The sequence below is a fragment of the Populus alba genome, chromosome 10 (genome assembly GCF_005239225.2).
Source record: "Populus alba chromosome 10, ASM523922v2, whole genome shotgun sequence".
Lineage (NCBI taxonomy): Eukaryota > Viridiplantae > Streptophyta > Magnoliopsida > Malpighiales > Salicaceae > Populus > Populus alba.
Window position 1 is genome coordinate 20,199,184 of NC_133293.1, and position 14,947 is coordinate 20,214,130.

Here is a 14,947-nt window from a genome sequence, read left to right on the forward strand (position 1 = left end):
CGTTGCCTGAGATTAAAGGTAGTGTAGCTGTACGTTAACTTATTATGGATAACAAATAAATGTAAAATGGCGGTAAAAAAATATTGAACTTTCTAGATAACGATGTGGTCATCTCGTTATTATCGTTGTCCTCAATAGACTAACCCTAATTTTGGTGGTGATACTGATAGTTGATTACATATACGTTATTAATTGTAGTATGCCAAGCTTGGGACGTGTGTTTAATATGTACAAAAGCCTTGGTCGATGAACCAAGCAGTCTCAAAAATTGGGATTCAATGGTCAAAAACTGATCTCTTGGGAGTTTTCAATATAGCCATGTATTTTGAATTTTATATTCGCTGGCTTAGTTTGATCGATAAATCTGAAATCCTTTGCTTGATGCATGGTCTGTGCATACAGACCAGGACCGTGCACGCATGGCCGGTCTTGTTGACTCTAATGATCAATTCCCGCTTGCTCAGATTGATCTCGGTCTGATTTCTTACTTGATTTAAGGTGATGTGATTTTATCCTTTAGTTAATACCAGATTTACATACCATGATGGAAATATATATATAGAGCTGGATTGCTTGAAAGGAACAGGGAGTGCGTGGTGTGTTTTTTTTTTTTTTTAATATATAAATCTTGGGAATATAGAATGGTGTCGAGGAGGAGCTAAACCAGAAAAAAGGAGGATATATTCTAGAGCATATAAATGTTCCCTGATGGACCATTATAAATTATAATTCCGAGGCTAAAACACCTAGAAGTAGTCACCATGTGTTAGGGGAGGATTCTTGAGCATATGTTCCCTCAATGGACCATTACGTACAAATCATTCTAAGGACACCAATGGAAGTCCATTTGAGTTGAGTCCAACGTGTGCATGCCCCCATTATTTCTGGAATAGTGCAGGCAACTTTGTTCTCTCCATGGAAATTAAATACGGTACTGATCTTCCATCACTATCTCTCTCCAATTCCAATTGGGAGTTTGTGTTTTCTGATGAATTTCAAAGGTAATTTGGAGCTGGGACACGAAACAAATGGTGATATACAGTAGCTGAGCTAGAGTGCACTGATTAACCAAGCTTTATCAGCGTAGCCAAAAACACCGCTAGCTTGAGAGCTAACCTAAGAGACTAGTTTCTTTTGAGTGGAGCTCCCTGTTCCCACATACTTTTACCACTCTTAAAAGACAACCTTTTAAAAGGAAAATGTTCTATCTTTTTACAATGGCAAAAGTTATTCCAATCCCCCACAAAAGAACACCAGCAAGGAACCAAGACGGTGACTCCTTTTCATTTCACCCTTGCTTTTAAGAGCACACATGCCACACAGACACACACAACTTGTTAGAGAGAGAGAGAGGGCAATGAAGAGTTCCATGCAATGAGTGGAGATCCATTAACAAAGAAAGAATCCTCATAAGAACATTTGCGGGTGCCGGGATAGGATTCCCTTTACTGCCTCTAAATTTGCCAGACTTTCTGGGTCAAGTCAACGAGAAAGCTGTAGCCTTTATTTATATTATTATACAAAGGGAACCTCTCCCTCTTATGGTGCCTCCCACTTAGGAGGTGATTTAAGAGCAATGGGATGTCTTGCACTTGGAAATTAAACACAGTAGTAGTAGCGCCCCGTCACTTAATATCTTGTCTTCGTCCCATTAATTTATAATAGGATATAATTAATTTACTGCAGAATCTTCAAGTGTTTTGGAACCCTAAACACAACATCATATGACCAAGCTAGCTACCTAGCTAGGTTTGCTCACCCTGCAATATTGATATTCTCGTCTTGCGTAGGGCGGCGTATGCGAAACACAAGTGGTTGATTCTATCAAAACTTCACTAGTGTTTACGAGAATATTTATTCTTGGGATATGCTAGTGAATATATATTTATATATATATATATAGAACATCATCTTAAGGAAAAGTATATCGTTATTATCAACACAGCAGTAATTAAGAACATTATCGGAAGTCAAATTAATTTATTCCTAAGCATCATCATCACTACTTGAAACAATAATATAATATATATAATCAAGGCTCCAGCTAGCCATGCATGCATATCCAATACAGGGAAACAACTATCCAGAGTGGGGGGCTTTCCTTAAATCATAATGTCACATGAAATCTTTCCACTGTTTGTCATCAGCAAGTCAAACCTAATCCATGCATTCTCAAGGGCCCAGATGGCTAAGATCATGTCGATCCAGAACTCTCTTTGTGAATTCAATCTTTCACTATCATTTGACACTAGCTAGCGTGCACTTGTATATATCTCGCTTAATCATGACCTTAATTTTAATTTATAGATAAAAAGTTTGCCCAAATGACTCCTTCAATCAGGGCTTCTTGAGTTTTGTATGGATCTTCTAAAGGGATTTCCCCACTGTGAGATCAGTTAATTTGGCAGAGATATAAACGAAGAGCTTTCAAGTGATGATTCTAATTATCACACAACTAGCTAAAGAGGGAGTCGTATGAATTTCTTTTGTGATCTAATGATCATAGCAACCAACTTTTTCAAGTGATCATGTCAACTGCATGGTGGAATTAGGTTTTCCGAATTCTAGCCAGGGAACAGGGTTCATCCAAGAACTCTCAGTGCTCTCACAGTACTGTAGGGATAGCTTTGTAGTGATGTCTTGTGTAATCATGTAAGTTTGGCCTCTTTATCGCTCCACGTGTAAAGCATTTCGGCACCGATATTTCTCCCATGGCAATGGGAGTGAATTAATTAGAAGCTTTCAAGAATTAATGTTATAGAATCACCTTTTCTTTCTTCAATTAACGGATTAATCTAAGACAATCATAATAACTATTAGACTTTATCTTAAAGTTAATCTATGACAATGTTCAAATCACGAAACAAGTGAATTAATCCAATTTTATTTAAAATAATCACAATGATATCATTATAAATTTTTTTTAAAATTAACTAGTTTTTAATCGAATTACATAAGTTAATTTCTACTGATTTTTAATAAATTCAGATAGATTCATATATTGTATTGATCTAATGGGAATGTTTGAGTTTAATAGCAGTGATTCAAACTATATTTTTAATTTTTTTTTTTTTGAATGAAGATATCATTTATTAAAATCATCTAATAGGTGGTATAGTGATAAGAATTTAGAATCAAGAGATTTGTTTTCTCTATAATATCAAGTTTGAATCTTGTGGTTGTCAACATTAATGACTCCTGAAAATTTACATAGTCGTTAACTTCAAAGCTTATGAGCATTAGTCAAGATACACGCAAGCTAACCTAGACAACCACATGAATAAATAAAAAAAAATCCCATTGATGGAGTGCATATTTATCAATATTATATTAAGAGTATAACTTAATTTTCTTATCATTAAATCACAAGATATCATTTATTAACATTTCCAAAAAAAAAAAAAAAAACATTGCAGTCCGTTTAAGTGTGAACACTTTGTCACTAACAGGTCGCTATGGGAAAAAAAGGAGGGGCGTCGAAAATATAGAAAAGAGAAAAAAAACAAACCTACTTTCTGGCTTTGGCCCATCTCATCAGTTTAAAATTTTAGTACTTTAACAACTTATGAGCTGTGGTTTCCTCCTCTAGCTTTTCACTAGTGATTTGAATTGGTTTTGAGTAAGTCGTTGAAAATAAATTCTTTCGTGAATTTTTTTTTCCTTCTAATTGAGTCTAACACTTGAACTTTTAACATTGATTGATCAAATTTATCTTCTTCAACGAGCTTCAAACTTGAATGTGTGTCGATGTTCGTGTAGATTTCTCATCTATGAACACTGATTCCGGTTCCATAAGAAGAATCTTTTTAAAAAATAGCCTTTTTCTATGTTTTTTTGAACGATCGCTTTCAGTTTGTCAATGTTGTAGAGTTAAATTGTTAGTAGTTGAAACTAGACTGCAGAGCCTGCCTAGCCCACTGAACAGCATGCACAATCAATCCTACAGCACCTTTTGCATACAAACCATTGGAATTGGCAGGCCTTTGCAAGCTCCCTGTCCCCTGGGACTTGTAACAGGTAACAAGCCTATGCCTATATATAGGTTTTCTACTGTTCATCCACCACAGCCTAAGCACTAAAAGGCGTTTGCAGCACAGCACAGCTACACTGCCCTTTTGCTGTGGCAATCATCAACCAACTTCTTTACCAGGGAAGCAATCAAGGTGTGCCCTAGTGCCTCTTTATTTCATTTTATTTTAATTTGTTTTTGTGCTAAGGAAAAGTAAACAGACTCAGGGGCCTGACAAAGAACACTTCAGAACTATTAGCAAACAGCAACTATCTCGACCCTGGAGAAGGATTCCCTAATAACATGCAGGAGAGGGTAACGACCACTGCAGTCCTTGGAGGATAAATGAATGGCTTCCAAAGAATCCGATTCCACCAAAGGCTCTGAATACTCCACAGAACAAGCAAGTGAAGCCTCTGGCCCAGGTTCCCATGCCATCTCTTTCAGACCACCGTGAGGGCATGTCAAAATTTTGTAAATTTTGGTGTTTCAATAATGACTTGTAAGTATTGCTATCAAAATTTGCATACCACTTTAGAATATTGAAACAATACAGTCTCTATGTACAAGTGAAGGCCTTTTTTTCCTGGGCCTTTCCTCCCTCAGAACCCTCAAAACAGAACAAATGTATTATGTGTTGTGTATTTTGTATTACAGCATAAGTAATTTTGTATACCAGTATTTCACCTCTCTCCTCTGTCCAGTCAATCTCTCAAACTGTAATCCATCGAATCTCAACATGTATCACTCCGTTCTTCGAATCAATTAGATGGTATTTCTGGTTGATGCGTCCATTGTGCACAACATCATCAAGATTGATTTCCACATGCCCCAATGATTCCTTCATGGTACAAAAAAAAAAAAAAAAAAAACCACCAACAATATAAGAAACAACAACGAATAAACAACAATGCTGATGAAAATATTAATGTTTTTTTGTACCTTTGATCGGAAACTAAAGCTTGTCCGCTTGCTCATGACCTCGATACGAATCAACTCGTGCAAGGGAGGTTGATCAAGAGTAAACTGGAATTCTTCGTTCCAGCGTGGATCGCGAGTCTTTTTAATCTTCTGCAGAAACGAAGTCGCAGATGTAAACACAATGTAAAGACTAGATTATGTATGCAGATTCAGGAGTGGACTTAATATGTATTATAATGAAGAAAGTTCACCTTAGTTCTCTTCCTTTCTCCTCTGAAAAGGACTAAAGCATAGGGATTAATGTGATTCTTCCCTTCTACATCCTCAGCTCCTTGAACAATGACTGAGAGCAAACCTGCTCCGCTCAATGATTCGTCACCTGAAGAAGACCTACCACTTGCACTTCCCCTTCCATCATTTCCATCCAAAGGTCCACTAAACTCGATACTGTCTTCTCTGAAAGGCACATAGGTCAGCTCCAGCACAATTTGCCCTCGTTGTTTCTTGTCCTGAGAGTCCGAAATATTTGTGTGCTTAAGCAAATCAAGAGTGAATTCCTTAGTTTCACGGGGGGTAAGCACTTTCAGGGGAACAAACTGCATTCCTAATCTGTCATGACCACCAACCTACAAAATAAATTAACAAGTTTTGAATTCCTGCTGCAAAATGAAATGCAAGTTTAAACTCAACCAGACAAGTGCTTTTGAATGCTGTTCTCAAAGGAACCAGAAAACAACTATCTATCAGTTCTTCGAAGGATTCTTTAGATGATGAAAAAATGTCAGAGAACCGAGAATATAAAGAATCAATGTTTAGATTTCTAAGGGAAAACCTTGTCCCAGTCAAACACTTGTAATTGAAGAACTTGAGATTCAGGATCCTTTACAACAAGCTTGAAGTTCTCGTTCCATTCAGGATTCAGATTCCTCTTCTTGATTGTTGTTTTCTTTGCCGGGAGCTTCTCTCCAGTCAGGCTAAGTTTCACAAATGGATCAGAAGTTCCCAGGATGTCAGCCTTCAAAAGTTTCCTTGCGCGCACAACTTTCACATGAAGTATCCCCACAGGCTTCTTTATAACCATTCTAAAGAAAAAATATAATCAGAAAATAATATCGACTTTCATAGAAAATTGTGTGTGAATTCAGGAAAAAAGTTCTAAATCAAGTTCTGCAGGCCTTCTACTAGTCTAAAAGCTAATTCTAATAATTCAAACATGAATTATGTGTAATCACATTGGTGAGAATCTAAACTGTTGTTTGAAGCCCTATTTGTGACCAACTTCGGCTACCTGATCTTTAGATGCAGAGTAGACCAGCAATATGACTTTTTGGAGTGGATAGCACAGGTGAAGCAAATGATATTATAGATATGGAACTTAAATTCATTGGAAGAATGGATATATTAAAAAATCATATCAGGTTTACCATCTGATATAAACTTACGTTGAGGCATCAAGAACAGGTATATCGAGAGTTTGGGGCCATAGGTAGAGGCTCGCTACTTGTTTTTTGATCATATCCTGCAAGCAACTAGAACAATTAGTCGATTCAAACCCCCCATCTAACTGTTTTATTTAATGCTAGGAATCTTAACGATGATCACACTCGTATTATTGCTTAACTCCACATATACAAGAATTACAAGTGCAGCACCTGAACTAATCGATAAAGGCCAGGTATGGACATAACATCTCCTCCCAGTATTTTCAGTCCAAAGTCTACATAAGGCTGCAGATAAATCAGTAGAGGATGATCATAAGAGATATTTAGTCATCAGCCTTTAATCAAGTTAAAACCTCACTGTACCAAAATACACTTCTCACCCTCTCCATCAAGGACACCACAATATTTGCAAAACATGGAAAGGTAGGCACGAGAGGTTTCAAAGCTACTCGTGGCGCTGCAAATATTTGCAGATCAACTAACTGCCAAGAAGCACTGTCAGTCTACTAGGAAGCATGCATCTTCTTTATAAGCAAGAAGTCTACTAGCAATACTATAATTCTGGAAAACAAGATTGTCTTAAGGCTGTTCTGACCTGAAATCTAAGTCTTACAGACAGTAATTGTAGCACCAAAACGATGTTGGGATTTCCAGCCCACCTAATTGCTGGTTCCATGACTAAATCCTTCTCCATAGTTTCGTAGACTTTAAGACCTGAAAAATTATGGACCACCACCAAAAGTAAAAGAAGTTGGGGAACTTAGAAGGATCAAAAGTTCCGATGCAATTTTCTCCCACTTAACTGAACGTTCATTTCATTGCTTCGCAGAAGTTCACACACAAGATTCTTCACTTTTGGAATTAGAAAGCCAAGCAACATGGAGGCACTCCAATTAATGAATATGATCGATCACATACAATGTAAAAATGAACCGAGAGAAAATATTCTGAATGTTCCTACGTTGTTTAAATGTGTCTGTAGTAAGAGCTATTCAACTGGCTTTCGATCTTCAAATTTCTCAGTCATCAACATCGCAAGAACCATGAAGAACCTACCTTGAATTATAGGAGGAAGTGTTCCGAGAGTTAGATGCTCAAACTCAATTGCTTCTATCTTATACTTCCCAATATACTCCGCAAACATAGGTTTTGTTGTACTTCTTATCATTGCACAAATTGCCTGCATGTAACAGTGAACTCAAAATTCTGAAAATGCTTAAACAAGATGAAGGCAAGTTTAATTACCAAATCACCTTATCAAGGTAAGGCCACATATCCAAGAGAAACTTGTTCAACCAGTCTACCTGTGACAATCGCATAAATACAATCAAGACATGGGCATCTTTGAGATAATATTTAACTCACAAACAATAATAAATACACGAAAAATAGTGTTTTAACTCATGAATTGGCCTTGCTAATGTACAGTACTTACTCGTTCATAATCAGGGCATTTAACCCATAACGGGATATCTGGTAGAATATCTAGCAAAGCATCTGTGTCTAACTCGTGAAGTGGCCTGACCACTGGATCCTGCATTAGATAGCCCAACATTAAAATGGCACGCATGTTAAGCAAAGATTACCAAGCACACCTCTCCAACTTCAACCAGCGTCCTTTTGAGCATACACTTAAAGGACTTGTGTTGCCTTCAAATCATCAGAAACAAATGCAATCAAAGGAAACCTTAGTGCATTGCTTGCAAGTGAACCGATCACCATTAACTTACAGAGTACTTTAAAATTGGTTACTTAAAAGTATCCTAGTTTTTTTTTTTTAATTTAATTTCATGAAATATAACATAATTTCAACTCCGCTTGAGTGTTTTGAGAGGAAACATCAACCAAAAAAAAAAAGCAGTAATAACTGATAAGATGGTCTAATTTGTCAAACTGTTGAGATTGGTACCGAATTTACACGGGAAAAAGAACAGAAAGCCAATCTCAAAAAATAAATAATAACAGATGAGTTAATCAAAGCAGACCCACAATACAAGTATAAGCAGTCATATTCAACTTAAATTTAGACCTAATCAACAAAGTTAAACAGCAACAAATTGCAAAGCAATCATAAGTATAATATGTGAATAACAAAGAGGAAATAAGAATTAATTCGTGTCAGTGCACCATATTCTCAAGTATTCCGGAAGAGTTAGGAAAAAAACATAAGCAAAAACTATTATTTCTTCTTTCATATAAGAGCCCCACCAAAACAAAAATCACAATCCAATCTACAAATAATCGAGCATCGAATGTCACTTTGTGCTAAAGAATACAGCGTCGCATTCAAGAACTGGAATTCATAAAAAAGTACAACCACAGAACATTAAGAATCTTCTTAACGTAAAGAAATGCAACTCCTCCACATTAATCTTAACCAAAAAAAAAAGACTTATTTCAGATGACAACGTAAACATAATCAATCAGAGTAAAACAATGATCAAACAAAGAACATTTCCTTAAGAACATAGATGGATAGATAGATAGAAAACAGTAAACTAACATATAGATAGATAGATAGATAGATAGATAGATAATGATGATTAATCACCTTAACATCTTTAGGCTTGGAATAAAGGAATAGAAAGAAACCAATCAAGAGACCAAAAGGAACTCCAATTCCAAAACCAAGAAATTCCAAGAACGCATTCAAGAATCCCATCTCTCTATCTCTCTCTCGACAAAAACCAACAACATAGACAACATTAAATACTTATCAAGGAGTGATCACTTGGGCGAGAAAATCAAAGGGAAAATAGTGTTTACTGGGAAAGGTAACGGCTGCATGAAGAGAAAGAGAGAGAGAGACAGACAGCAATGGAGTCAATGAAAAACGCCAAGCAATTCGATATTATACAACAAAAGAAAGACACGTTGTCGCCAACTATTTGTTAACCTGATTTGCTTTCAAAATTCAAAATCTAAGACAGACAAACACTAAACTAAACTCTGCGTGTCCTTCTCTCCTCTTGCGAATCAGTGCCTAAGCATTTTTTATTCAACAATTTCCTGAGTTTCCTTTTAATTACTTTTCTATTCTTCTTTCTTTGTTTTTTCTTTTCGTCAAACACCAGGTTGGAAAAAAAATATAAAAGCTGTCAAAAGTTTGTATTTTCTACGTACATTGTATTTTCTACCAATAAAAAAATAGCTATTTCAGAAAAAAAAAAATCTCAAATTTGCATAACATGTCCTAAGACAGGTGTTAAAAGTTTGTCGTATCACTTTAGTGAATTAACTCACCAAAAAATATCAATCATTAAATTTATAGAATTTATTAATGTTATTTACTAAAGGAGATATCATCAAGAATTTATTTATTTTTTGTGTTTAAAAATTATTTTTTATTTTAAATGATTTTTTTTATGTTTTAAGATAGTTTTGATAAATTGATCTCATAAATAAATTTATATATATATATATATATATATATTATTTTGAGTGTTATCATAATAACAAATGGACTTTAAATCTTACCTAGGTGGTGGAGCATGGAATTAATTGTTGGGGACATGCCTGAAATATTGTGAAGTTGAGAGGATATTATAAAGATATTTTGAAAATTTTGGGGGTATAGTAGCAAGTTTTAAGAGATTGGTATGAAAAATACATGAAATGCAGGGACTGGAATGATTCTCTAAAACTTCAGCAATATTACATCTATTTTTAATTTTAATTGAATAAACTTTAGGAATTACGAGCAACTGAATTTGTGCATGATTTGAAGTCATTGGGCCTTGAATACTGTTTTGATTATAATATCTATAGTTAAATCTCAATAAATCGATAACTTTAAAATTATAAAAATGTATTGATTGATGAAGATATTGTTATAAAAATATTATTTAAAAGAGTTTATTAATTTATAAATTAAGATTATAATATATATTAGACCCTCTGGCGCGCGCGCATGGCGTGATGACCAAGCTAGGAGAAACCAAACCTTGATGGAATATTCACAGTATAATTTTGATAAAGCCTGGCCTATTTCTGATAATTCACAGTATAATTTTCCTTTTCCTTTTTTTAAAAAAATTTCTTTCATGTAGGCAAATAAAGACAAGAAGAAGAGGAAGAAGGGTAAGCAAGGTTGATTCTGGAGTTAGGAAACATCGACCTAGCTAGGACTGTAAAGACTAAGACAAATAAAAAATGTTTTTATAGCTGGAAACTTTATTCTTAAACACGATTCATTCGATTGTTGCGCAATTAATTATGTAATCCTCAAGACAAGAAAAAAGCAAAATCCTTAAAGTTGTCTTTATCATTTGTTGTTGTGATGTTCTCCGAACGAAAGTTCGTAACTGCCACGTTGAGATGGTTTTGCAGTTGTTGGCCAACTTGTCTTGGAGTAATGGACTGATTCGTTTTTTAGGAATTGTATTGTTTTATAAATTTTATTATTATTATTATTTATATTTTTAAATCGTTTCTAATATTAAAAATAAATTTAATAAAAATATTTATAAAAGTATACTTTAAAAAATAACTATTAAAAATATTTCTATATAATTAGAGCGCTTGTTTGAGGTTTCACGAAGAAGTAACTAGGATTTAGGCGAGCTGTTGGCTGGACTATAATTTTTCAACTTTATCTCCAATTTTTCAATTTGATCTGTCAGTCCTCCTTCTCTATCTCTAGAAGCCCGCACCTGGTTTTTTCTTATATTGTAAATATTGGCATTTGCAACTTAAAACATTGTATTATTTTTTTCATTTTCTTGTAAGAAGAAAAAAGCAATTTTTTTAAAGAAAAAAATGCACGATTTACACATAAAACTAACTTTAAGAAGACGCTGGTTGATTTATAAAATATATTTATGAAAAAGTGTATCATACTTAAATTGTAAACTAATTTATCATACGCCCTTGCCTTCCCTGCTACGAAGAATATAATTAATAGCCCTGGGCATAAGTCCTGCTATGGACTTTAAGAATATGTTTTATTATTGTTGTTATGGTTGTGATTTAAAATATTTTTTATTTAAAAATATATTAAAATAATATTTATTTTTATTTTTAAAAATTAATTTTGATATTAATACATTCAAATAATCTAAAATTACAAAAAAAATTAATTTAAAAAAAAATCTATTTTTTAAAAAACACAATTGAACCACATTCCCAAACATGTTTTAAATTATATATTTCACCTGATTAATTAATCAAGCATCTTTGATTTTTTATTGCTTTTTAAATCTTTCTCTCTTTTGCTGTCACATGAACAAATCACGTGTAAAGCTAAGTCCATATTCTCACATTAATGAATCAAACCCAAATTCGATTGAAAAAATAAGTTTTTTTTTAATATATATTAATTTAAATGTGGATGCATGGTCAAGTGGGAACATAATTTATTCCTGCACACGTTACATTTATATTATTGAGAATTGAGATTAAAATTTAAAATACTTCTAAAAACGAAACTATTTAATTAAAAAAGAATATACCATCTTATCAAGAAACATTTATTTAAAACATTTAGCTCACTGTGTCATTGATCAAAGACACCATCTAGACCCATCTTGCTAGATGTTCTTACGTGATTATCAACCTTTTATTTATTCTTTTATTTTCCTTCCCAGAGAAGTTTATGCCAACATCTCAATTATCTCTAGCTTTCGCTTTATGGTGAAAAAATAGTCAAGTACAGTTAGAAATCCCAAAAATATATCAATTTGGTTATTTTTCAAACTCAAATATTTATATTATATCTAAATCATACAGCATGCATGTATAATTAAGAGTAAATTCAACATCACATGTGGCTTTTTGGAGGAAGATTGCCCGACTCTGCTCCAAGCGTGCAATTTGAAGTTCAAAGATAAAACTTTTGTTTAGAAAGTTCAAAAAATAATAATAATAATAATATTATTAAAATATTTATAAGATTTCTAAGCCCTGATTAGGAAACATGGAAAATTGAAATGGTCTCTCGTTTTCACTTGGCACCTAGTTTTTCAAGATGGCATAAGCAGTGACTCGTACTTCATTCGTGCATTCAATTTACACCATGGATTTTTTTTTTAATTCAATACTAAATGAAATTTTAAAATATATTTTATATTATTTTTTAATATATTCTCTCAACTTAAAAATTGAATACATATGTTCACATTTACTTGTACTTAATTTTTTTTAAATAAATAAAAATAATGAGATTCGAACTCATAATCGCTTAATTATCAAAACTCTAATACCATATCAAAAAATCATTTTAACCTACTAATTTAAATTATTAAATAAAATTTTAAAATATAATTTATACCTCATAAAAATTTAATTTATTATGTTAAATTGGTCATTTAAAAAACTAGAATCACTACCCAATATACCAGACTAGACTAATATTTTTTTTGATCTTTCTAAAATTTGAAAAGTCTAGCTCATGGGCGATGCGAGTGACTTGACTTGATTCTCTCTCTTTCGGTCGTAATTTAATTAAATGAAATAAAATGGATTTGACATGTTATCCTTTGAAAGATTATTATTTTTATTTGTTGCAGAGTTTTGTTTGATTTTAATCGTGTCAATTACGGCACCTTTTTTTCTCTCATACTCTTCTGGAATGGTGACCTGATTAAGGAAAGGATTGGTTAAAGATTAACCTAAGAAGTAAGAACTAGATATGTTGCCGTGGCCGAGTAAATTTTTTTTAACATAACAAAAAATTTGTTGTCTTAAAAACAAAATTTAAGTTACAAGTTATTTGTTTAGATGGTTATTTAAATAATAATAAATAAACTAACAAAAAAAAGTCTAAATGTGCTACTAATTTGTTTTTTTCATTATATTTAATAAATATAATTTACAATAATATTCTCGAGCAACCTTAACTATTATAATAAAAAACAGTGTAAATAGACAAAAAAATCCCTTAGACAAGAGCTCAGTTGGTTTTGCCTATAAGAATATTACATTATTCTAAAAAAATTAAAAAATATAAAAATATCAAGTAGCAGGCTTTAAATTATTTAGTTCCATGAGTAATTTTAATGCATATTTAAAACTAAAATTATCAAATTAACCTCATATAATTTTAAAAAACAATTATATCAATGACCAGTTCAAATACTTAATAGCCAAAGAAGAATATAATAATTATACTATCACAATAATTTGTGTTTCTGGGCACAGTAACTATCCTTCCACCATTATCGAAGTCAAAATGGGCAAGGACCACCAGATGACGGGAACGAGAGAAATTGAGCTACCAACAAGTAAACGGGCCTGCCAATCCATGAATCATGATACCATGGGCCCAATACACCCAAATAAATCCAACTAAGATTCTTAACTACCAAGCCCATGCCGATTTTCTCTCTCCCTTCTCCTTCTAAAGTTCGGAGCACCCAGCGGCTTATACGAATAAAATTTTCTGAAAAAAAATAAAAATCGTACCATTAAAATTAAGATTATCTTGAGAATTAAAAGTTTATGACACAAATTGAAAAAACATGTAAAGCATTTTAGGACACTATTATTTTTCCTTGTCCTTCTTTTTTAATTTAATTTACACAAATTATGCTGATCATTCTATAATTTAATCTTTATTTCACTCTCCAGTTAATATTTTAAATACCATGTTTTTTGTTTAATTAATATGAGTGTTCGGACCAATTTGCGCGTAGCTCAACCAATCCTATAAACTCTAAAATTAACATTATATAAGTTCCAATAGTTATTAAACTAATAATCTTTTAAAAAAACAAATTACTAATTAAACTAGTACCTTATTAAATAACACATTTTTTTATTTGAGGTCAAACTAGTTCAATTAACTTGTTTGAGCTGGAAATCTTAAAGATATTCGGAGTCCGAGATCAATGAATGTGTCAATGATTTCATAGGTATATTTATTTTTATCTACATTAAAAATTTGCACGAAGCAGTGTTAAAAGACCATTTCTTTCTCTAAAATGGTATTTAAAATCACTTCCGATATTGGACTGAAGATGGCATTTGCTGGGCGAGAAATTCCAAGGCCATGATTAAATGAGATTCAGATTAGTATTGTTTATTTTTATATATTAAAAGTATTTTTTTTAAAATATAATTTTTTATTTTAAATTAATATTTTTTAATAATTTTAGACCATTTTAAATGCATTGATATCAAAAATAATTTTTTAAATTAAAAAAAATATTATTTTGATATATTTATAAGTGAAATATTTTAAAAAGCAACCATAACAGTCCTAAATATAATTTCTAAAAAATTTAATTTTTTATAATATTATTTTAAATATAACAATTATTTTAAAAAATAATCATACCAACTCTTTCAAATTATACTTAAACAGGCACCGTGTTACTACCAGCAAATCTATACACGACAAAAAAAATAAATTAAAACCACAAAGAGACTTTTCCGAAAAAAATAATCATTAGAGTCCAAATCTATACACGACAAAATAATCATACCAACACTTTCAAACCATAAATTAAAACAGGCATCTTCCGTTCTATTTGGTAGATGTGTTCAGGTATTTTGAGAAAAGTGATGGGTTTTCTAAGATAAAAGATCTTTTGAATTTTGGGATTGTGGTGTAACGTTGAATGTTTTTTATAATTAA

The 14,947-nt window shown here is 32.5% G+C and overlaps 1 protein-coding gene and 1 long non-coding RNA gene across 2 annotated transcripts; one reads left to right on the forward strand and one right to left on the reverse strand.

The window, feature by feature from the left end:
- The first annotated feature begins 3,510 nt into the window (after positions 1 to 3,510).
- On the forward strand, positions 3,511 to 4,699 carry LOC118060000 (uncharacterized). The gene is made up of 2 exons (XR_004689375.2): positions 3,511 to 4,163; positions 4,231 to 4,699. It is a non-coding gene; the product is annotated as an uncharacterized lncRNA (long non-coding RNA).
- On the reverse strand, positions 4,247 to 9,357 carry LOC118059999 (synaptotagmin-3). The gene is made up of 12 exons (XM_035073074.2): positions 8,924 to 9,357; positions 7,808 to 7,906; positions 7,626 to 7,676; positions 7,429 to 7,552; positions 6,968 to 7,086; positions 6,753 to 6,854; positions 6,583 to 6,657; positions 6,373 to 6,449; positions 5,763 to 6,012; positions 5,182 to 5,556; positions 4,952 to 5,080; positions 4,247 to 4,850 (listed from the first exon to the last, which is right to left on the reverse strand). Exons 1-12 carry the CDS (start codon positions 9,032 to 9,034, stop codon positions 4,722 to 4,724), a joined length of 1,641 nt encoding a protein of 546 aa, XP_034928965.1. The 5' UTR covers positions 9,035 to 9,357; the 3' UTR covers positions 4,247 to 4,721.
- Positions 9,358 to 14,947: the final 5,590 nt, after the last annotated feature.

What these genes read in the sequence shown, in the direction of transcription:
- LOC118059999 (XM_035073074.2), bottom strand. Translation starts at nt 9,034, where the DNA reads ATGGGATTCTTGAATGCGTTCTTGGAATTTCTTGGTTTTGGAATTGGA. An exon ending in AATGCCCTGATTATGAACGA is followed by an intron (nt 7,677 to 7,807) that starts GTAAGTACTGTA and finishes CGATTGTCACAG; the next exon opens with GTAGACTGGTTGAACAAGTT. An exon ending in CTGTAAGACTTAGATTTCAG is followed by an intron (nt 6,855 to 6,967) that starts GTCAGAACAGCC and finishes GCTTCTTGGCAG; the next exon opens with TTAGTTGATCTGCAAATATT.